The 21,720-nt window shown below is 54.7% G+C and overlaps 6 protein-coding genes across 6 annotated transcripts; 2 read left to right on the top strand and 4 right to left on the bottom strand.

Annotated features, from left to right (window-relative positions):
* The first annotated feature begins 53 nt into the window (after positions 1 to 53).
* BDZ99DRAFT_452688 (O-methyltransferase) lies at positions 54 to 1,877 on the top strand. The gene is made up of 2 exons (XM_033718290.1): positions 54 to 892; positions 969 to 1,877. Exons 1-2 carry the CDS (start codon positions 178 to 180, stop codon positions 1,586 to 1,588), a joined length of 1,335 nt encoding a protein of 444 aa, XP_033571089.1. The 5' UTR covers positions 54 to 177; the 3' UTR covers positions 1,589 to 1,877.
* Positions 1,878 to 2,415: 538 nt separating this feature from the next.
* On the bottom strand, positions 2,416 to 3,323 carry BDZ99DRAFT_526158 (NAD(P)-binding protein; the record flags this gene model as incomplete). The annotated part of the gene is made up of 2 exons (XM_033726106.1): positions 2,416 to 2,816; positions 2,879 to 3,323. The coding sequence occupies 2 exons, from the start codon at positions 3,321 to 3,323 to the stop codon at positions 2,416 to 2,418; spliced, it is 846 nt and encodes a 281-aa protein (XP_033571088.1).
* A 520-nt stretch (positions 3,324 to 3,843) lies between these two features.
* Positions 3,844 to 4,846, top strand: BDZ99DRAFT_467809 (uncharacterized protein). The gene is made up of 3 exons (XM_033721104.1): positions 3,844 to 4,181; positions 4,238 to 4,326; positions 4,401 to 4,846. Exons 1-3 carry the CDS (start codon positions 3,980 to 3,982, stop codon positions 4,641 to 4,643), a joined length of 534 nt encoding a protein of 177 aa, XP_033571087.1. The 5' UTR covers positions 3,844 to 3,979; the 3' UTR covers positions 4,644 to 4,846.
* An 804-nt stretch (positions 4,847 to 5,650) lies between these two features.
* On the bottom strand, positions 5,651 to 7,782 carry BDZ99DRAFT_467808 (salicylate hydroxylase-like protein). Its single transcript, XM_033721103.1, has 7 exons — positions 7,284 to 7,782; positions 6,904 to 7,224; positions 6,562 to 6,839; positions 6,441 to 6,502; positions 6,301 to 6,382; positions 6,142 to 6,251; positions 5,651 to 6,081 (listed from the first exon to the last, which is right to left on the bottom strand). The coding sequence occupies exons 1-7, from the start codon at positions 7,362 to 7,364 to the stop codon at positions 5,771 to 5,773; spliced, it is 1,245 nt and encodes a 414-aa protein (XP_033571086.1). The 5' UTR covers positions 7,365 to 7,782; the 3' UTR covers positions 5,651 to 5,770.
* A 3,452-nt stretch (positions 7,783 to 11,234) lies between these two features.
* BDZ99DRAFT_526155 (HET-domain-containing protein) lies at positions 11,235 to 12,353 on the bottom strand (the record flags this gene model as incomplete). Its single annotated transcript, XM_033726105.1, has 2 exons — positions 11,235 to 11,702; positions 12,216 to 12,353. The coding sequence occupies 2 exons, from the start codon at positions 12,351 to 12,353 to the stop codon at positions 11,235 to 11,237; spliced, it is 606 nt and encodes a 201-aa protein (XP_033571085.1).
* A 658-nt stretch (positions 12,354 to 13,011) lies between these two features.
* On the bottom strand, positions 13,012 to 19,639 carry BDZ99DRAFT_511843 (conidial yellow pigment biosynthesis polyketide synthase; the record flags this gene model as incomplete). The annotated part of the gene is made up of 6 exons (XM_033724585.1): positions 13,012 to 16,988; positions 17,051 to 17,260; positions 17,326 to 17,737; positions 18,044 to 18,930; positions 18,999 to 19,290; positions 19,347 to 19,639. 6 exons carry the CDS (start codon positions 19,637 to 19,639, stop codon positions 13,146 to 13,148), a joined length of 5,937 nt encoding a protein of 1,978 aa, XP_033571084.1. The 3' UTR covers positions 13,012 to 13,145.
* Positions 19,640 to 21,720: the final 2,081 nt, after the last annotated feature.

The following is a 21,720-nucleotide window of genomic DNA, read 5'->3' as shown; positions in this document are numbered from 1 at the left end:
AGTTCGAGCTGCGGACTACACAACCAACCACATGCATTTAGAACCTCACAGGTGTTGAGCCTGGAGAGTCTTTATAGTCTTTTCAGGTGCCGAGCCATCATACATGAAAAGTGAAGAGTAAACATCCTACCTACAACTTCTACGCCCAGCCCAGCAAGCCAGCACACCGGCGCAATCATGACGACCAACGCCATCAACGGTACCAACGGTACCAAGCACGTGAATGAGACCTCTTCCCCCTCCACCGACATCCTCACTCTGGCGCTGGACATTGTCGACAATGCGGCCAACATCAAGACGCTGCTCGCTTCCCAGGGTCTCCCCTCGCCAAGCTTTGAGCCCGACTCGGCGGAGATCCCGGACACGCCGGAACAAGCCGCCCTGCGCAGCCGCCTCGTGGCATCGCTCGACGATCTGAAGCTGCTCGTCGTCGGGCCGCGCCGCACAGTGCGCAGCCTCATCTGTTTCAGCAACGACCTGGCTGCCTTCCAGGTCGCGTTCGAATTTGGCTTCTTCACCATTGTGCCCGAGTCGGAAGATGGCATCGCCGTGGAAAAAATCGCCCGCCAGGCGGGCATGGATGCAAGTCGCGCGCGCCAGGTGCTGAGGCTGCTGTGCACGCATCGCGTCTTCAGGGAGGTCAAGGAAGGGTGGTTCGCGCACACGGCCATGAGCGCCGTCTTCAAACGGGACGAGAACCTGAGGGCTGCCGGGCATTTTGGGATGGACGAGATCTTCAAGGCCGCCTCTTCGACCTCCGACACCATCAAGGCGTCGCCTCACAAATCCGACGTCGAGCATTCGCCCTTCAGGACGCGCCTTGGCGCCTCCATGTTTGAGTACTACGAGCAGCACCCGGATCACGCTGCTCGGTTCGCCAAGGCCATGGCCGGTGTTGCGGGTGGTACGTAAATCTCGAATTCCCTCTTTTTCACGTTAGATCATCAGTGACTAATGAAACAAAACAGTCGACCGTAAACCAAGCGCACTCGCTGACCTGTTCCCGTGGGACACCCTCAATGGCACCGTCGTCGACGTGGGCGGCGGCAGCGGGCACATCGCCATCGCCCTCGCGCACCGCTTCCCACACCTCAACTTCCTCGTGCAGGACGGCGTGCCTGACATGCTTGTCCAGGGCCGGCGCCTCCTCGAGGCCGAGGACCCTGCCGTGGCCGGCCGCATCGAGCTGCTGGAGCAGGACTTCTTCAAGCCGCAGCCGCCGCCCGAACGCCTCACCACTCGCGGTCCCGTAGCCGGCTTCTTCCTCCGCCACGTCTTCCATAACTGGAGCGACGCCGACTCTGTGCGCATCGCCCGCGCGCTAGTGCCCGCCCTCGAGGCCGCCGCCCCAGAGACCCCGCTCATCATCAGTGACAGGGTGCTCCCCAGCCTGGGGAGCGGAGTGCCGCTGCACGAGGAGCGCGGCATGCGTCAGATGGACGTGATGATGATGGTGGAGCTGGGAGCTAAGGAGCGAACCAAAGTGGAGTGGGAGGCCTTGTTCAAGGCGGCAGATGAGAGGCTGGTGGTGAAGAAGGTGCACGGACAAGGAGCGTCCAGCATCGTGGAGGTGGTGCTTAGGAAGTGAGGGAGGTCATATTAACCGGAGTGAGGATACTGTAAAACCCCGGAGTAGTGTTTTCTGGGGATAGTGATATATTCCATACAGTGATAGTCTTCGCCAGACCGTCCAATTTTGTATTGGCTATGACAATTTTGTATGAGCTGGTGGTCCGTGGCACATGTACTCCCCTAGGATCTTGCTGTTTTCGGGTCACTGGCCTACAAATCACACACACGTGACTCTTTATACAGTGATACTCTCTGGAGCGATACAACCCCTCCGAAAAAAACATATCACTATAACGGGGTTTTACTTTACATTGGAATATCATTCCGAACGTAAGGCTTTATTCTGTGATCTTACACCATATGGCGGTCCGAAGATTGATATTCATCTACATTTGACAGCCAAACTTTTCAGAAAGAAAGCCGAAAAATCCTTGCTTGCAAAATATAAACCTCTGTCATTACAGTCCAAAGGAAGTGAAGTGAGATTGCCATAATCCCGAGAAGCACCATCTGCAGCAGGAGGGAAGACCGTTGGATCAATCCAGACACCGCTCTTGTAAAAACCATGTCTTCTCAAGCTACTTCTGTTAGTCTGTCCGAACTCTCCGAAACCCAATTCTTAGAGGAACCCACCTGTGGAGACTCATTTCAGCCGGACAGCTCGTCCTCTCCTGATATTGTTACCCCACTTTATCTCAAGCACTTGATCATCTCTAGTATGACATGAATAAGTACATGCTTGTGATGAATTAACTAAAATGTGAACAGAGACCACCATTCGTACTATCGGTATAATGCATCCCTTTTCAGCTGCTCCTGTAACCTCCTCTTCTCTAACATATCCTATAAACGTTTGACATGCTCCAAGCCCCGTTCGCCGTTGACTAACTTGTCGACATACCACCCAGGGAAGGCCCAGGTAATGAATTGCACAAGTGAAGCAAGCGCCCCACGCCAGATCGGGCCCCTGGCGCCGCCGAGAATGTCCTTGACCAGCTTAGCGGCAAGCACGTCGACTTTCATAGCTTTGCCTTGGTGGTCCATTCGCTCCTTGTATGCCGCGTCTGAAACGTTGTAATAGTACGACGTCTCGGGCAGCTTCATCTGACCACCAGGCTTGCCGAACATGGGCGTGTCGACAGACCCGCACATGACTGTCACAACGCGCACGCCCAGCGGTTCCATCTCGAGCCGCAAGGTTTCCGAGAGGCGCGCCTGGGCTGCTTTGGAGCTGGCGAAGACGCCTGGCCGCCGGATTAGCTTTTCACCGACTACTTACAGGTTTAGGTGGGGAGTTGAAGCTTACCCGCCCACGCCATAGACAGGACAGCGTCAATGGAGCTTTGGTTGACGACAAGTCCCTTAGCCTCAATCAGCAAGGGGGCAAACGCCTGGACCAAGGCGAGAGGGCCCCAGACGTTGACGTCGTATAGCTTCTTGGCCTCGGTGATGTCGACATCCAGCAGCGGGGTTTGGAGCTCGACTCCGGCGTTGTTGACTAGCACATCGAGCTTCCCGCCCGTGCGCTTGGTGACCGTGTCCTTGCACTGCGAGATGGTCTGCGGAACGGTGACATCTAGCTCGAGGATGTCCACGTTGCTTAGCGCCGAGAGGTCGGCAGCCTTGGACGGATCGCGGGCTGTAGCGAACACGTGGAAGCCCCGCTCGAGAAAGACCTTGGTCATTGCCCAGCCGATGCCGCCGGTGCTGCAGCCGGTAATCAGGACTGTTTTCTTCTGTATTGTTGCCATGGTGTCGTTGTTAGTATGAGACAGCGATGAGACTGATGCGGATCTGACAGTAATATTAAGCGGACGTTTCGGCCTTTGTCTTACAGTCCCGCTCGAACGGACTGGACACGCACGAACCGGGGTTATACAGTAGAGAATGTAAAAACCCTTGTTTGACGCACGGTCGCGTCTAGTCCGTTCAGGGGGGGCGCCCTGCAGGCCAGGGGGTTGAGGATCTGTACAGCCGGCGACGTCACGTACCTGAACTTCAGTCCCCGAAGTAGGCTCAGCTATCCGCCCGGACTTTGCGCGTCAATTGCCTAGCTGCTTTTCTGCACCAGAGCTTCTCCGACTTGGCCTACAGGTACGGACTTCGGGGACTCGGACTGCTCAGACCTGCATGCGATCCTTACACCCAAGTTAGCACCAGCACTTTGCAAAATCTCGTGACTTTGACTTCCCCGAAGTGACGTTCGCTCCTAGGCAGACATGCTTGGACTCGTGGAAGGTTGAGTAAGACAGATCCGTTCCACGATAGGTACCTATGGCGCACGCCATAGAGTCCGTTGGGCGGATACAAAAGCATCAGAAGGTTGCTAAGAAAGGAGCACTACACAGTATCAAACTCCAGTCGCTACTCGTTACCCAGAATTAGGAACAAAATCCCAATTTCGAAGATGCTCCTCAACCCAGCCCGTCTTGCCATTGCGGCCATGTCCGCTCTGGCTTTTATCGCACAACCCGCCTTTGGACAGAACATCACACGGTTCAAGCCGCCTGCGCTTATCCCATTTGTCCACATCGACCTATTCGTTGAGGCCTCGACATATGTGAACGCCACTAATGGAATCCAAACTGGGCAGGCTAATAATCAAGGCGGTAAGCCACGTCTCTCTCGGCTTCGCAATTGGATCGTTAGACTGACTAAATTCAAGGCAACTTTACCGGCGCCATAAGCGGGAAAGTTCTGAAACTCGGGACGGAATTTGAGACATTTCCCCTAGCTGCTAATGGTACGGAAAGCGTAAGTAGCTCCAATGCCACATCTCCTTCCTTACGTACCTCATGAGCATACGCTAATCATGCCGCGGACTGTAGACTTACGACAACATCTTCACATTAAATACTACCGATGGAACACCACTCCTTCTGAGCGTCAGCGGACACATCCATTACACTCCGCCCAAGCTACTTGGCTTCGCCCGTATGGAGTTCTCGACCAGTTCTCCAAAGTACCAATATCTAAGTTATGGTGACTATGTCGCCGAATTTGAGGCCACTTTCCCCTCGGGCAGAGTCTCTGTGGATGTGTTCGAGTTGAAAAGCGCCGGGCACTATTAGAGGTTCGATCCTAGGTTAGCTACAGTCTCCCGTCCCCCCACCCCCCCTCTTTTGTACGGCCTGGCCACGTCTGTGCACATCTGTGCACATCTGTGCGCATCTGTGCGTTGAATGTTCAGGAACCACGGCAGATGTTGTATATATATTCTAGAGCAATCAAAAGTACAGATGCCTAAGCATCTAATATGACGATTATCACCCCCAACCGACACCTCTCTTCAGTCTCTTATGATGAACGGCTTCAACCTTCAAGTCTGCATCAATGCACAGCCCTTAAAGGTTATTGACTACAGAACGTGACAGCAAATTGCAAAGGTGAATGTTTGTGGATTTGCGATTGTCAGGCCGTGATAAGGCAACCCTTACGGCCATGGCATTTTAGGATGTTGAATGTGAAGCAGTTCTGGCAAGTGCATAGCTACAAAAGCCTGCCTTACTACGCCTTAACTTTGCTCTACAACTTCTACACTCTTCTGTATATCTTGCCTCCAATAATTGTACTCTTTCTTTTAAACCGTGACCCACTCATGATTCCCTTCTTATACTTCGGTCTCAAAGCCTTGAAACAAGCCTCAGCTGACTACTGGGCTAAGAAACTATTTCGAGAAATCCAGGACCAGAAACGTAACTAGGAGGCTGTTCCTGTTACTACAATATGAACCTGGAGGCCGCGGTGCTACGACCTCTTTAACTCCAAGCGCTTCGCTTTCAAAAGGACTGGATCAAGCACGTAATTCGTTACAGTTATCGTACCCTGGCCAAGCAGATCTTAACCCAGGACTATAAGCTTCGATATACTTCTAGCAACACATACAACCTGGATGACACAACGCGACTTCGCCTCCTAAGCAGAATCTGGAGGGTGAGGTAGGCAAGGACTCAGGAGCGCGACTCGTTGATGGAGTGGCTGCATGGTTCAAAGGAGGGTCAGCAAGAGTGATTGTATTTCAACGTTGGTCGGTGATCATCAGGAGTGTTTGCTTCAAATAGTCCATTCGACAACAACCTAGAAGAAAAGACATTGATTCATTGAGCTGCGAGTTCCGTAGTTACATGTGTTGCGTAGAGTGCCAGCTACATTCCGTCATCGACCAAAGTCCTCCTACTTTGCACTCTTTCCAAACTTTCTACGCCGCCGCGGCAAGCAGCGCCGCCTTGGACTCTCCAAGCACATCGTACGAGAACACGTATTCGTTAATCTCGTCGGTGGAATCAAACCTCTGGCCATCAGGAAGGTACGCGGCGGCAGCATCGCGGACACTCTGCGACGCCGGAGGGTTGGTGCCGGAAAGAATCTGCAGAGCTGAGCCTCTGTTGCGCCTGACCTGCTCAAACAGTTGCAGCCGATCCTCTAGAGCCCCTGTATCATGGAGCTGGTCAAACAGAACACTAAGGGCTCCGCCGTCCTCAATGGCCTGTCCACCACCTTGACCCTGGACTGTTTCTAGAGTTAGCAAGCGCCCTTTCGGACCTTAACTGGCATGGGAAACCCGCTTACAGGTGAGCATGGGGTGGGCTGCGTCGCCAATCAGGAGAAGGCGGTCCTTGTGCCATTTGGGAATCGGCCCTCTGGCGACCAGTTTCCAGAACTTCACGTCTCTGGCTTTTCTGCGTCATGTGTAAGTACGTCATGTGCATCAGTCGCGGTCAAACTCACTTGAACGTAGGTTGCAGAGCCGGGTCAAAATGCTTCTTAGCATATTCCGCCGGCAGGCTTGACTCCACCATCGCTCTGAAATCTACACTCAGCATTAGTGATGGATCACTCGCCGATTTACAAGATGGGCTCATCCATACCTTCTCCGACGTGGGAGGTGTCGAATTCCCGTGAGAGGTACAAGAAGTTCTGCACCTCGTTGCTAAATCCCAAGATGGTCAGTAGGCCGCCAGGCATTTGTGAAGGGACGACACGACGTACTTTCGACACGGGTACCACACCAAGCCAGCGGCACCGCCGGCTGCCGTGAAGTACCTCGTGGACGAGTCTTGAATCATGTGCGCGGTCTCTGGGTCGGAAAGGAACTCCTCTCGCGGCACCAGCCACCGCATACACGCCCAACCCGTATCTCCAACCTGGACGACCCCGTCGCCGATGACGTGCTTCACAGCTTTCGAATGCACGCCATCGGCGGCAATAATGAGATCGCCCTGCAGGACCTCGCCGCTTTCGGTCGTGACCGTGCCATTCTCAGCGTCCTGGTGCATGCGTGTTAGTAGCATCCCAGCCAAGTCCGACTCGCAGCCTGTCTCACGTGCTTACATAGTTGACAACCTTGGACCCCACCTGGACGTCACAGGGGCGTCCGGCGCCCTCCGTTTGAGTAGCAAGCAGTCTCAGCTGGTTGTGGAGGTCTTCTCGATGGACGGCGTACATGGGCTGGCCATATGTCGATTCGCAGTCCTTGTAGTAGTTGGGAATCAACGTCTGCATGTTCGTGCCGTCGATCAGGGTGCCCCTGCGTATGGCAACCATGCCGGACTGCTCCGGGACATAGTCCCACGACTGGAGGACCCGCGAGGCATTGGGCTTGATCGTGATGGCCGCGCCCACTTCGTGCACCAGCGATGATTGCTCGAGAATCTAGGCGCCATTGTCAGAAGGGAGCGTTAACTATAGGGGCGGAGAAGAGAAATGCCAACCGTCACTTTATGGCCTGCCCTGCGCAGACCAACTCCAGCACTGAGGCCGGCGATCCCGGCGCCCACGATGATGATGTTCATGGCTATGGCTAGTTATGAAAAGAGGAGGCTATTCTGTAGTGATGAGTGAAGTTGCTTGTCGATGACCATGGTCCCAAACACGCTCTGGCTCCACATATAGACCTGAGGGCATTGCGATGAATGTCTCTCCAATTCTAAGTATCAGCTCTCTGTCATGCCACTTTTCTTGCTCGAGCTGATTTCGGCTGCCGTGTTCCTCGGATCAGCCTTCATGATGCGACGGTGGCCTCATGTCCCCGCTGCAATCTCATGGACTTCGCGGGCTTACGTGGGTTTCGGGGACGTGTGTAAGACGGGCACCATCTACCCTCTGTTCGGGATCTTCTAGATCGCTTTGGAGTAATTGGTCAATCTCGCCATCTCCCCCCGTGTTCGGGAACGACCGTTGCCAGGGACAAGGACGCATGAGGATTTGTTTCGCGGTGATCGATTACAGCGTTATGGCGTCAAGACACGTTCGACGACCTAGCGCGGGAATCAAGCCACGAGAGTCAGCCGCAAAAGCGGGACGATCTACTGCAGAAATTAACGCCTTGCGGTACCGTGCTTTGAGCAGTCTCAGTTCAGCCTTTCAAGGTTGGTAAAAGCCAGTCCAGAAAAGGGCTTCCTCCATCCTAACTCCACCTATTCCACCTGTGGCTTCACATCTGCGCTAGTTCCCCGGATGCGTCTTAACACTGTACTAATTGCTGTTCCTGCGCCGGGAATGTCGGCGATGGTCGCGCTGGAGGTACCCAGGGGAAACGGGAAAATCTAACAGAACGAACGGGCCGTGAAAGATCACGCGCTGTCAACCACCCAAGGACTCGCTTTTAGATCTATTCACGCCACAAGTTGATAGCCTCGGCCAGTCCTCACGCAATTCCAACATTAAATGGGAAATGAGGTGTGTCCGGCGGGAGAAATGGACGAGTGGCAAATCGGGCAAAGGATTCCCGAACTGCGGCGCGGTCATGCAAGGCCATGTAATCCTGTAGGGACTAGGTCGAGGATGGGGTGATGCTAACGTTTTAAGTTCCGCGGATCGTATAGAAGACCTTGTATTGGTGTATACAGGCAAAGTAGCTGCAGGGTCCCGAGGGTCGTGGAAGAGGTGCGGAGGCCGTGAGGAGGCTGACAGCCCGGGCCCTAAGCGAGGTCATGTGATTATAGCAAGGAATAAGGGCCACGTGACATCGTGACGTGTGGAGAGTTGTATCACGATAGGGGTCGCGTTACGGCCGACTGTCCTAATAGTGACACCAGTGGCCGTATACCTACCCTAAAGGTGAAGGTTTTCGCTACCGCATACCCGCCACCTCTCTCGGTCAGCCGTTCACACCGTTTGGGGCGGCAAACATGTTGTTTATAACGTCGTGCAGCTTGCGTGGAGGTTAACAAGTCGTATATCAACCTAGGGAGTACATAGGTAGAATACGCCTAATAGTTGCAATTATCATGCGGGAGAGGGGCCAGGTGTGTTGGATATATCACCACACACAGGCTTTCATCCAACTGTTAGCGGAGAATAGCTCGGCCGTGTACGGGTTCCCTTTTAAATTGGGGAGGGATAATCGTATACCTCCTAATCACTCCACGTACACCTTCTTTTCATGGTTTTCTGTGGACTCTACGGTTTTAGGGGTGAGCTGGCAATAAAGCCTAGAAATGGGCCACTTGGTAAAGGCGTCAGCAGTGGCCCAAAGATAGGCCATTTCATGAGATACCCCAGAAACGGGCCATCCTACGAAATTTCACAGAACTGGGTCACTCATGCAGGATAGCCATAGAAGCTAGCTCGAGTTTCTAGTATTGATAGAATATGAAACGCCAAAATATAGGGGACTACTAATCGTACACCCCCTTTTCACTCCATGTACACCCCCTCCTCTTGGCGCTTCACCACCTTCTAATTGGCTCGGAAAGCCCGGAGCTTCCTCCGGGCATTCACCCTTACGTCTCTCCACACGTGATGCTATACGCGAGGCTGTACGTGATGCTATGCACGAGGCCGTACGTGAGCTCGTATGTAAGGCCGTACGTGATGCTATATATAAGGCCGTACGTGAGCTCGTACGTGAGGCCGTACGTAATGCTATACACAAGGCTGTACGTGATGCTATACACGAGGCCGTACGTGAGCTCGTACGTGAGCTCGTACGTGAGGCTATACATGAGCTCGTACGTGAGCTTGTACGTGAGCTCGTACGTAAGGCTATACAAATTGGCATGATGTAATTGCTTGTGTTGTACATGGTCGCATTTGGAGAGAGCATTCGGAATTAGTGAGCGAGTTACGCGAGCGAATCGGAGGCTACGGAGCAGCCCTCCGAGCCAATCAGAAAGTGGTGAAGTAATAGGGGGGGGGAGGGGGTGTACGTGTAGTGAAAAGGGGGTGTACGTCTAGGAATTAGGGGGTGTACGATTAGTAGTCCCCAAAATATAACACCACCCTATCATCCATCCTTCTTTGATTATTTCTTCTCTATTTTCTGTGTCTACTCTCCATTCTTAATTTCTCTGCCTCTATTCATTCGATACAGTGCTGTTTCCATTTTACAACTGTATAGCAGCTCAGCCACGTGATAATACTAAACAACTACAACGGTCTCAATATCTGCAATTTCTAACCAGTCCAACAAAGCATGATGTGCAGCTTCGATGGCTGATCTGTCGAAATTCCAAACTCCGTCTATTGGTATTGTGATTGCCCTGGCCCTAGCATCATCTACAACTCCCAATACTATACCAACACGAGTATAAACGCGCATTGAAGAGAGAGCCGGATCCTGTTCCAATCCCGCTGGGTTGATGGCAATACCCGACCCAGAAAACGGAGTTAGCGCTAAACATTGAAGAGTACCATCCACGACTTCATAATGAGGCATACACCACACTTGATCGAGCGAAGATCTTTCTGAATAGACGTCTGGATCAAACCACCCAATGTGTTTTCCGCTGTTCAGATCATGAACTGGTGTTCTATCAAATATCAGACTGTCCGTCCTTCCTGGCCCACACTTGCCAACCATCATGCGTCCTTTGAGAACAAGTGCACCTGAGTGAACTTCACCGAAAGGATTCAGTACACTACGTGGCCTAGTCCAGCAGCCCAAAATGCCGCAAATCAAACCATCGCTTCGGAAACTCCCATAATCAAGCTACGGTTGTGACAAGTAGCCTCGCATCGATTGCATCTGGAGAAAATTGGTGTCGATGCTTGCCCAAGACCATGAAGGAGCCCGGAACTCGGGGGGCCTGGAGGTTTGCCAAACACAAGAAGAGTCTGGACGGACCGGAACGGACCCCGCAAGATGCTCACGAAGCTAGTGACGCCAGAGTCCAGCGAGATAATCTGTTTGCCAGTGCTGCGAGAACTCTTTTGCAATTTCACCAAGTGCAGGTAGTTTATCTTTGCTGCATGTCAATTTTCGACGTGCAAATTTTTTTACAATCTCTGCCCACTGGTCAGACAGAACCTTTTCCATTTTGGAACCCTGGTGCGTGAGCGACACTCTCGGGAAGCCTTCCGGAACACATTCACAGCCTTGAAAACTCGGACACCGCCAGGAGGCCTCCCATGGTCGTAGTTGAGAGACCTAAAGGATAAAATCTGTTCCTGTAATACCCATCCTCTCTGATGTAAAGGGAGACGCGAATCTTCGAACCTCCCCCGTCTCATGCTGGACTCAAACGGAAGATGCTCTGTCGGCATGCTTCCCCCAAGCTTATGACGACCTTGTGCTTGAATATAGCTTGGGCTCTGAGCACGGCTAGTAAAAAGAGAGATTATTTCGTCGAACACCGGACTTCGGCACAGCCTCTTTTCTCTGCTGTTGTGCGACACGAAGCATCCGCCATCATCGCTATCAGCCCCCTCTGCGAAAATCGTTATGCTGGCATCATGATAGATCCGTCCCATCTTTGCAGACTCTCGGTTCCAGTCTTCCCGGAATCCTGGCCAATACAAAGGCTGTCGATCCAGAGATACTTCATCCCTATATTTCGAGTGATAGTCACTGCGGCCTGAAACGTCCTTGGCATAGCTGAGAATACGATGGATGCCATACGATCTTCCAGTGAAGTGGTTTCAGTCTTGAAATGCTGGCTCCTCCCCCAACAGTGGCTTAGGCAAACGTAATCCTCAAAGGTATTTGCCGGTGGACAGATGAGTTTGGGATTCGTCTCGTTGTTTTCAACAGAAATGACACGAGTCGGAAGGCGACCTTTGTTCGCTGCCCTTCGTTTTCGACATATTTCGTGCTCTTCATCACATGATCTCATCCATTCTTTGATCAGCCCTGTGACGAAAGGACTCCCAGTACTATTATCTGACGTTATGTCGCGCATTTGTAGGATCTAGATTAGTTTCTCTAAGAACGATAACCATCAGTTGCGTCGAGATTGCGGTGGAAGATAAGCTCTACTCACCGTTAAGCTGGAGACGAGGATTAGATCATGAGAGATTCTTCTAGTAACAGTCACAGGCTCCGTCCAGCGCACGGCTACATCAATGCAACGGCTTTCTGCTTCGTCAATTCGCCGGTTTCGAAAAGTGATCGATATGAGAACAGGTCCTTCTGGATTTTCGATGTGACCGCTCACACTCGGGTTGCAGCAACCTAGGATCAGCAACTCATACGGTTCACCTGCGTGCACACCACCCTCCTAGGTATCCCTTACTCTCCCTTTCTCTTCCTTACGGAGTTGTGGTGCTTCCTTGCTGTCAAGGGAAGGGAGCGCCTTCCTTGCTGTCAATGGAACGACCAAGGGAGCGCCCTAAGGGGTAGTTCATCTCGTTCCTCTATATAGCCCGCCTTTACGGCATCTACAATACGACAGAGTTCACATCAATTTCAACCTGAGTCTCACCATGTCCTCCTCAAAATATGACATGTCTTTAACACTCACTCCAAAAGCGGCAGTGTTCGCGTTTTCCGGATCGCTGAACTCGTCGAAAAGGTCCGAACTGTATTCCCATTGGGGATCCACGGCGTCGGGGTTGCGCATTGCTTGCAAAAAAAATAAGTAGCACATATCGCATTGTTCCTCTTCCGCAGATATTGTAATATGATCCAAAGAGTCTGAATGACTGTAGAATATACGTGTGACGAATCCATTGTCAGACTTAAATTGCTCAGGTCCGTGATAAGGCTGTTGGGGATTGATGGCGGAGCACGCAGCACACAGGTGAGTTTCCATGCTTTGAATCCCGGATAGAGCTCTCTGAGCAAATCGTAATGTCCTTGACTTAACGTAAGAAAGGTTTGGAGTATAACTACTGTTTCAGGTTACAGGTTTTGTTCGCACTTTCAGCCTGATCACTGCCGTGGCTGGCGCACCTCAGCTTCTCGTTGAGTCAGCAATGGACATTACTTTTTCCATGGCATTACCTGGCTTCCTAAAGTCGTGGAAAGAGCGCCACCCACGGCTGAAGATGCTTGTAGATTGAGAATGGCATTTTAGTGAAGATTATTTTGCCAGTGGTACTATTTAGAAGGGACAGCTAGCTTGTGCGGTCTTGGGCCTCTCCCTCGAAAGCCTCGTCTAAGGGGCATCACTATATAAGAGAATTGACTGTGTTAGTGGGTGGTGATCGATCAAATTGCTACTTCTCCTAGAAAGGCGCGACTAATCATATACTAACAATAATAAGCGAAGACGATTAGGACTCTAACCAAAGTTGTGCATTCTTTTGAGATGAAAAGGTACCAGAGCTCTATCTGAAAAACAAAAAAGGTACTCCAACGCCGTCTATAAACAAAAAGTAACAATACAAAAATCTAATACCCATCCAATATCCTAATTCGAGCCAAAATATGCAAAAGCCTTCTCCATTTGCTCTTGGAGAAGATGGACATGTCCAGGCATGGGCAGCTCAAAATGATCTCCAGCCACAGACATGGCCAGGACCTCTCCGCCGGTATACTTATCCCAGCCGTTAGGGCCCAGGTGCTCGCCCTTGTCCGGGACAAGGCACGCAAACGTGCCCAGTTTGGGATCCTCCATGAAGCCCGGATAAGGCTTGGTAGGTACACCCTGTCCCTCCAGCTCCTTCAGTAGCGCAGGCTTGTCTGACACTCGGTTGACCAGCCCCTTCTCGGCCCAGATGACAGCCGTCTTAGCAGGCCGCTCTGCAGCGGTCATCGGGGCTGGAGTGTACTCGTTCATAGCGACAAAGAAGGCGCGGAAGTGGTCGCGGCTGGAGCCGATCGTGCTCCATAGGCCGTCCCTGTTGACGGCGGTCTCGAAGACGGCGTAGCTGAACTCGTCCTCAGCGAGCAGCGTCTGCTGGTCCTTGCGCCGCGACCGCGGGCAGCACATGTCGACCAGTAGAAGGCCATCGACCTTGCGCCCGACGGCGGCCAGCTGGCGCGAAACCTCGAAGGCGACGAGGCAGCCGGCCGAGTAGCCGCCGATCTGGAAGGGCCCCGTGTCGTGCTTCTTGATCAGGGCGTCGACGATAAGCTTGGCTGCGCCCTCGATGCCGACCTCGCTGGTCATGCGGGACGGGCAGCGGAAGTAGGGCGAGTCGATGCCGTAGACAGCCTGCTTGGACTTGAAGGGCCGCAAGTGGAGGTATGTCGCGACGGTGCCGGTGCCGTCGGCTATCATGTACAGCGGGGTCTTGCTGGCGTTCGGGCGGCCCTGCAGCAGCGTGATTCTGACGCTGGGAGGCGGCGACAGGTCGATTTCCGCCTCCAGCGCTGGAGATGGCAGCTCTTTTTCGACATGAACCAGGCTTGAGGACATGCTAGAGACCGAATCGTCTGGAGTCAGAGACAGGGAATCGTGATCTTCGCTGGAAGGCGTCGCGCTGCCATCGTCCGCTGGGGCCTCGGCAGCCTGCCCGCCAAACTCGCGACGGAGGTCGCCGATTGTGGGATACTCGAAGACAAACCCGGCGGGTAGGTCCACGCCCAACTCCTTGAGGGCGGCAACGACCTCGATGGCCATAATTGAGTCGACGCCGACGTCGGCTACCAACGTGTCGTCGGTGAACTCGGAAGGGTCGCTTCCAGTCGCCGTGGCGAGGGTGTCCGCGATAATCTGGAATTCTCCTGCATCTGGAGTCTTGTCGCCATCCTGTGCCTTGCTCGCCCGCTGTTCCCCTGGCGCCGCGGCCAAAGGAGCAGACAGGTCATCATGGTTCTTGACTTCCTTTGCAGCCGGCTTGTGGGCTCGCGGGGCGGCAGTCTGATGCTGGGGAACTGTTTGCCCGCCGAGGATGTGGCGCCAGACGGCCGTCTTGAGCTCTTGGTAGCGCAGGTCGACAGCCTGCATGACAATTTTGGACGTCTCCGGGTCGAAGACGTAAGCGGCACAGAAAGCCGTGTCCTTTTCCCACCGCGAGATGCGCGTATATGTCAGGTATTGCTTTCCAGGCTCGACGGCGGCGTACTGCTCGACGCTCTCGTAGCCCATGACAACAAAGGTCGACTGAGGCGGTTTGCTCGGGTTTCCGTTCACCATGAAACCCGCCAGGTGCAACAGACCCTCGCCCCAGTACGGCGAGGACGTGAAGCGGGTGCCCACGGGGTCCGGCGGCAGCACAACCGTCGCGGCAGCTTCTTGGAAGTCGTTGGCTATGTATGCCTCCTGGACGGCCCGGAAGTCAGAGGAGAACTCGACAGCGTTGGCGAAGAGCGCGTAGAAGACGCCGGGCTGCATCCTGTGGCCCGAGCCCTCCTTGCAAAGCCGGATCTGCTCTTCCATCTTGACCTTGATGAAGAATGACACACGGTCCAAGTCGGCCTGGACCTTTTCGGGGTTGCGATACTTGACTCTTATCGACCCGAGATCGTGGGATTCACCGCCTTTCGAAGTGGCCTTGAACGTGACCGAGACAGTGTCGGCAGACGCACTCTCCATAGTGGCCGTGGAGAGCAGCGTCCCGTCGATGCCGACAAGATCCCGAGTCAGGGGGGCGAGGAGCTCGGGGTCGTGGAAAGTCAGGTGGGTCGCCGTGACGTCCTTCCTACCGCTGTACTCGAGAGTATACTTGGCCACTGCAGCGGCGGCGTCGCTGAAGACGCTCCCCGAAGCAAGCCCGATCTGTTGCATCTTATGGCCATCTATAAGGCCCAGGAAGCCGTGTTCCGAGATAGTGGCTCGGAACGTAACCTGAACCTTGGGGGAGAGGGTTTTCTCTACGAGGTACTGCGCGGTCGTGCCGTGGAAGGGCTCAGGTAGGGCTGCAGCCTGGGTCGCATCAGTGACCTGCGCGCGGTTCTTGTCGGTGTGGGTGATCCAGTAGTCCTTCATGTCCCACGCATAGGTCGGAAGCGGCAACAGCTCGAGGTTGCTCTCGTAGGGTGCGTGCAGTTGTAGCCAGTCCACATCGGCGCCGCCCGTGTGCGCCGCGGCGAGGGTCTTGGAAATGGAAGCCCAATTGCTGGATTTTGCGTCGATGGTGTAGTTGACCTTTGCAGGCGGCGGAGAAAGCGTGGCCCGCACGAACGAGCTGCAAACCGGCCCGGGGCCGAGTTCGAGCCAGAACGGGTTTTTGAGCGCCGACTTGACAGCGTTGAGGCCGCCGCAGAAGTCGACCGCCTGGCGCGTCTGCATGCCTAGGTAGCCCTCGTTGAAGACGCCCGGCCCGTCGACCACGGATGCGAGCATTGTAGACGCCACGGGAATCTTGGGCGCCTCAAAGGTTACGCCGCTTGCGAGGGCCTTGTAGTCGTGCAGGATGGCATCCATCTGGGACGAGTGGAATGCGAACGGGACGGATAGCATCGTGGTACGCGTCTTTGCGTCCTGAGCCGTTATGGCTGCTTGCATCTGTGCCAAGTCCTCCGTCGTCCCGCTGATGACGGTAGCGCTGGGGCTGTTGATACAGGCGACGCCACAGGAAGAGTTTTTGAACTGGGCAAGACGGTCTCGCACGGTTGCTACTGGAGCTGAGACGGAGAGCATGGCACGGGAGTTAGGCTCGCATTGCTCCAGGAGCAGGCGGGCGCGGTGGCCGACGAGGTACAGGGTGTCGGCCAGCGATAGGACGCCCGCAGCGTGCAGGGCGGCGTACTCTCCCAGACTGTGGCCCATGACCATGGCGGGCACTATGCCGGTGGACCGCCAGAAGGCTGTCAGGGCAATCTCCAGCGTTACGACGGCGAGCTGGATCTGCGCCGCGTCCTTGGTCGACACATCGCTGGCGCTGTCGGTGATGATATCCAGGAAAGGCGGGAACTTGTCGGAGTCACAGATCCCAACGCACATGTCGACCGTCCTGCGGAAGACGGGGCTTGTGCGGTACAGCTCGGCGCCCATGCCTGCGTAGTGGGAGCCCTGGCCCGTGAAGACGAAGACGACGTCGGCGGGCTTGGACTTGAACGCGGTGGCACCACCGGCGGTGCGCGAGATCTCAGCCTCGAGCTCGGAAATGGCCTTCTGCGATGAGGATGCGGCAAACGCGAACCGGATGGGGTGCTGCACTCTCCGCGCCGTGGTCGAGTAGGCCACGTCCTGGATCCGGGCGTTGGGGTTCGCGCGGAGCCATGCGGCGAGTCGACGCAGGTTGGCGAGGTACGACGACTGCGTCCTGGCCGAGCTCGTGATGACGTGAGTCGATCGGGGGTCGATTTCCCTTTGTCTATCCGCATCTTGCTTGTATTCTTCAAGGATTACACAAGCATTGCCGCCCTAGAGATGCCCGTCCATCATTAGCGTGACCATTACAAGCGTGTGGGAAGGAGGGAACTTGCCGCTGCGTCGAAATTGTTGACGAGAATGCGTTTCGGCTTGTCAGCCACCCCTTTAAACTCTGATGCTTCCGAGGGAATCACAATGCCGCTATCGTCTTGCAGAATCTTCAGCAAGTTAGGGTTCATGCCATGCGGCATGCCCGCCTGAGGGGGAATGATGCCCTTTCGGAGCATAAGAATGCTCTTGAGCACCGAGGACATTCCGGCAGCCTAATCCACAGGTTAACGTCTACTCTGCCCTGCCTCCACCAACAAGAACAATAAGCGGTACTCACTGCTTCACTGTGGCCAATATTGGCCTTAATGGCTCCCACTGTCAGAGGTTGCCCAGCGGGTCTTGGTGAAAAGACTCTGGAAACCGCCCCCATCTCTGCCTTATCCCCGACCTGGGTCCCCGTTCCGTGCATCTCAACATACGAGACATCATGTGGGGACAGTCGTGCGTTCCGGAGGGCCTTGGTAAACAGTCGTTCTTGGGCGTTCGCGTCCGAGGTCGTAATAGACGTCGAGTTGCCAGAGTGGTTTCTGGCCGACGCCGCGATGACGGCCAAGATGTTGTCATTGTGCGCGATGGCGTCCTCCATCCGCTTCAGAACGATGGCGCCGCTGAAGTCTGCGCGGCAATAGCCGTCGGCGTCGTCACGGTACGTCTTGCAGTTCCCCGTGTCGGACAAGACGCCGGCCTTGCTAAGGAGGGTGAAGGAATGGGGGTCTGACAGCACGTTCGTGGCGCCTGCAATGGCCATGTCGACGTCCCGTGCCAGCAGGCTCATGCTAGCAAGGTGGATGGCCGAAGTTGCGCCCGCACATGCAGAGTCGAGCGCATAGGTCGGCCCCTCCCACTTCATCTGGAAGGCCAGCCGGCCCGGGGCGAAGGCGCGCTGCATGCCTTGCAGCGTGTAGGCGTCGCATCCGAGGGCAGCATGGCTGACCTGGTACCAGTCGTCGGCGCTGGCGCCGAAGAAGACGGCTGTCTTGTTCGGATCCGTCGACCGGGTCTGGCCGGCCGAGTAACCGGCCGTCTCTAGGGCTTCATACGCGCTCATGAGGAACAGCCGGGCGACGGGGTCCATCAACAGGGCCTCGCGTGGCGAGATGTGGAAGAACTTGGAGTCGAAATGGCCTGGGTTCTTGATGAAGCACCCGTGGCGGCAAGCCATAGTGCACTTCATCTCGCCTGGGGAGCGGACCGCGCCGTGCTTAGCGCAGTAGTACTCGTCCAGGTTGAAACGGTCGGCGGGAATCTCCTGGTGGCAGTCTAGGCCGTTCTCGATGACGTTCCAAAACTCTTCGAGGTTCTCACTACCAGGTCCTTTACCCGACATGCCTACAATGGCGATGGCGCCTTCTCGGACACCCTCGCTCAACGACTGGGATGCCACATCATCATCAACTGAGACGTGCCTTGTCGTCATGCCGAGACCGGCCTTTAGGACAGTGACAAGGTACGCCGCGTGGCCGCTGGGGCCCATCATCTTGACGTCGACATCCTGTGACGACCCAAGATGGGCGCTGAGCTTGCCCACGGTTTGCACAATATCCAACCGTTGCGACAGCGTCTGCAACGCTGCAGCTCTCAGCAGGTGGCCCCAGTCGGGGTAGGTGGCGTTAGCATCATTCCCGGCGATGCCCCATACTTTGTATCCCGGGCGAAGTGGAGCGGATAGAAGGGAGGAACTTCCCACGACGTAGTCGATATCCGCCTCTGAGACGTCAAGGCTGTGCTGCATGGCACGGATGCCGGTCAGCTCGTTCTTTGGGGCCCTCTTCAACTCTGGGCACTGGCCCAAGACAAGCTCCAAGACCGAAGGCGGTCCTATGATGGTGCTCCACCGGTATCCCGTAATGGCAATCTTGACCCTCTTGGAAGAAGGGACGCCCTAGTTATGCGTCTCAGGTCAGTATATTCTCCTTCTCCTTGACCCACGGGGAGTAGAGAGGACGTTACCTTTGCAGTTTGGAACTGTTCCAGTATCTTCTCAAGCTTATTCACCGCGATGTCGACGACAGCCCAGCCCCAGGCTCCAGGGCGGTCCTCTATCGCTCTTGATCGAGCCAAGGTGAGGTTGCAGAGCCGGGCGTACACCCGACCGGCCTCGATGCATGCATCGTACAGGGTGCTGAAGTTGCCAGAAGTCGCCATGGGAACAGCGTTGAATATGCCGGCAGAGATACCGACCAGGTGTGACTCGGGCCTGCCCTCGCCTGGGTTGAGCAACAGTGGCTCGCGGTTCGCGGTCCTTTAGGCGGTCAGCAAGCGAGCAGAGTCAGGGTTAGAGTTGGGGAGGAGACGCACTTCAACAGCAGCGCCGCTCTCACGGTGTAGAGAAGCAGGCCGTGGACCATACCGACCTCGTCGCCTGAACGATATTTCTGGGCGAGCTCTTGGATGCTGGAACAAGACCCGAAGCTCTCTTGCAAGAAGCGGTCCATACCCTTCACCTCGGCCTTGAAGGCAGAGAAGAGGTCTTCCAAGAAGCCTTGGAGCCATGGCGTCGTGGTAGCCTGCCTGCAGACATAGTCCATGCCATCGACCCATGGGTCTGTGACGTCCCCAAAGAGGAAAACGGTGGGTTGAGTTGAGCCCATTTTTGCTAGATGGGGGCGATGATGAATCGTTTTACCCGCTTAGTACAATAGAAATTGAAATGTACGAAAGAATGTGCGATGTTGCCGTCCTTTAATTGAATCTCTGCATTCGAGTCGACCTTTCTTCAGTCCTTATAACATCCTCTTCTTATCGTTGACCTTTTCCCGAACAACCGTCCTACATCATCCCCAAGCGCTTATCCAGTTTCAGCTCTAGATGTTCTGGTACCGCCATACCTAAAGCGTCTCTTGCTCCGCCGTTCCCCGATATCTCTTTGACTTTGCTAATGTTAGCTAAACACCGCGTACAATGTCAACTAACCACCTCACGGGTTTCCCCGAAGGGATCACCTATCACGCCTTACAGGATTCCCCGATAGCAGTTTTGTATTTCGCCTCGCATAACTCCCGCTAGTGATGTCAAATTGGCCCTCGCGTAATCTCCCCTTTCAAAAGTGCTGCTGAGACACAAGGATCTTTACCAAACTACTGGACTTACTGATCAGCCTTCCCTTACTAGGCAAGCTCAGCCTTGGAACCGGCACTAGTCTATTCGCCACGTGCATACAGAATAGCTATTGGAAGCATATTTTAGTGGATTGTGGCAGGGATGCGGGTGAGCGGACTATGACGTGGCATACGCAATAACATTACTGTATACTCTGGCGACATAGAAACACATCACTTAGCGCGCTGTCTCTATCTACAGCATATGCGTCTCAGCTTACCAGCGCACTGCCATCGAGCTGAATTGTGGGCCAGGTGAACGCCGGGCAGACCCTTAAGACCCACAGTTACTTGGATAGGTCCAAGTGATCAACTAGCGTGCCAAGTGGTGTGTCTCTGTGTTGCCAGAGTATTCGGTGTATACGATATCTGGGCGTGGCTGTGTCAGCTTCCCGACGTCGGCAGCGATGGTCGCGTGTGGCGCAAGCGAAAGACATGCGCAGTTCAGGTCCCCCTCGGGCACCGATTGTACCATCTCTTCTCTGTCTTCTGTTTCACTTTCAAGAGCAGATCGGCACCAAGCAGATCGACGGCGGCCATCTCGCCAATCCCACGTGCCCGTGCCTGTCTCTTCGCAATCCTCGTCATTAATGGTGTGGTTACATCCCGGGCTGCCTTCACGACCTCGGAGTCGTGTGTCTGTGAGGCAGAGGGTGTTCTGTGCTTGCCGTTTATTCTGATATCGCATGAGTTGAGGCGCATTCGGGATCGATTTTAGCGGCCGTGGCCCGCGTGGGCGATGACGTTCGGGGGTCAGACGGGGTTGTCATTGTGGTGACTGAGGTGAGGGACAGTTGAGGCAATCGGGGTTCACTGCAGTTCCGCCGACGCTAGCAACTCGCTTAAACACGTGACATATGGCTAGTCGGGAACCTTGCACCTACTTGGGCTTGCCGCGTGTCGAGCCCCCGGTCGTAAGTTGAGACAGGATTCCACCGACGCTAGAAGTAAAGTTGAAGAACACCGACAGGGAGGCGACTGGCGGCCGTTGAAGCGTGGCGATCAGTGGCGGCGATCCAGGCACGTGCCAGGGACTGGCGGCCTTCGAGAATGTGTCCGTTCAGATTCCGCTTCAGGAAGGAGGGCCGTAGGCACCTGGCGTGACAGATAGTCGGGAATCTGCTTGGGCTTGCCGCTTGTCGAGCCCCCCGTCGTCAATTTAAACAGTGCCCGACGCTTCTCGGGAACCTTAATGCTGATACGGTTGCTCCACAGTCGGCACAGCAGTGGGACGGGGCCCGGAAAGAGTGCCACGTGCTGAGCATTAAAAGGACGGAGGCTGCCACGATGTGATGGACGGACTTCGAGACAATAAGCCTTGCGTCGTCATGGCGGACTCGGTGGCTATAAGCCGTGACAAGGCGTTTCGAATAGACAAAGGCTGCGGGGTCGCGCTAATTACTAAGCCGGACTCGCGGACTTGCGCCGCAATTTAAACGCATAGCAATACCTTTGCCTAGTACTCTTCTTCGGATTCACAAGACTAACAACAATCCTTCTCCTCCACTATCAACGGATATTTGCCCGCATTGTTCCCGTCGAAAAGACCGTTACAGGTGTTTTACTAGTACTTT

The sequence above is a fragment of the Mytilinidion resinicola genome (assembly GCF_010093595.1).
Source record: "Mytilinidion resinicola strain CBS 304.34 unplaced genomic scaffold BDZ99scaffold_24, whole genome shotgun sequence".
Lineage (NCBI taxonomy): Eukaryota > Fungi > Ascomycota > Dothideomycetes > Mytilinidiales > Mytilinidiaceae > Mytilinidion > Mytilinidion resinicola.
The sequence above is the reverse complement of the archived record's forward strand: the minus strand, read 5'-3'. Positions and strand labels throughout refer to the sequence as shown.

Bases quoted from the DNA above. Each gene is read 5' to 3' on its own strand.
- BDZ99DRAFT_452688 (XM_033718290.1), top strand. From the start codon at position 178: ATGACGACCAACGCCATCAACGGTACCAACGGTACCAAGCACGTGAAT. The intron at 893-968 runs GTGTTGCGGGTG...GAAACAAAACAG, and splicing joins GTTCGCCAAGGCCATGGCCG to TCGACCGTAAACCAAGCGCA.
- BDZ99DRAFT_467808 (XM_033721103.1), bottom strand. From the start codon at position 7,364: ATGAACATCATCATCGTGGGCGCCGGGATCGCCGGCCTCAGTGCTGGA. The intron at 6,252-6,300 runs GTGAGTTTGACC...CACATGACGCAG, and splicing joins GCTCTGCAACCTACGTTCAA to AAAAGCCAGAGACGTGAAGT. The intron at 6,082-6,141 runs GTAAGCGGGTTT...CTCTAGAAACAG, and splicing joins AGCCCACCCCATGCTCACCT to TCCAGGGTCAAGGTGGTGGA.
- BDZ99DRAFT_467809 (XM_033721104.1), top strand. From the start codon at position 3,980: ATGCTCCTCAACCCAGCCCGTCTTGCCATTGCGGCCATGTCCGCTCTG. The intron at 4,182-4,237 runs GTAAGCCACGTC...ACTAAATTCAAG, and splicing joins GCAGGCTAATAATCAAGGCG to GCAACTTTACCGGCGCCATA. The intron at 4,327-4,400 runs GTAAGTAGCTCC...CGCGGACTGTAG, and splicing joins CTGCTAATGGTACGGAAAGC to ACTTACGACAACATCTTCAC.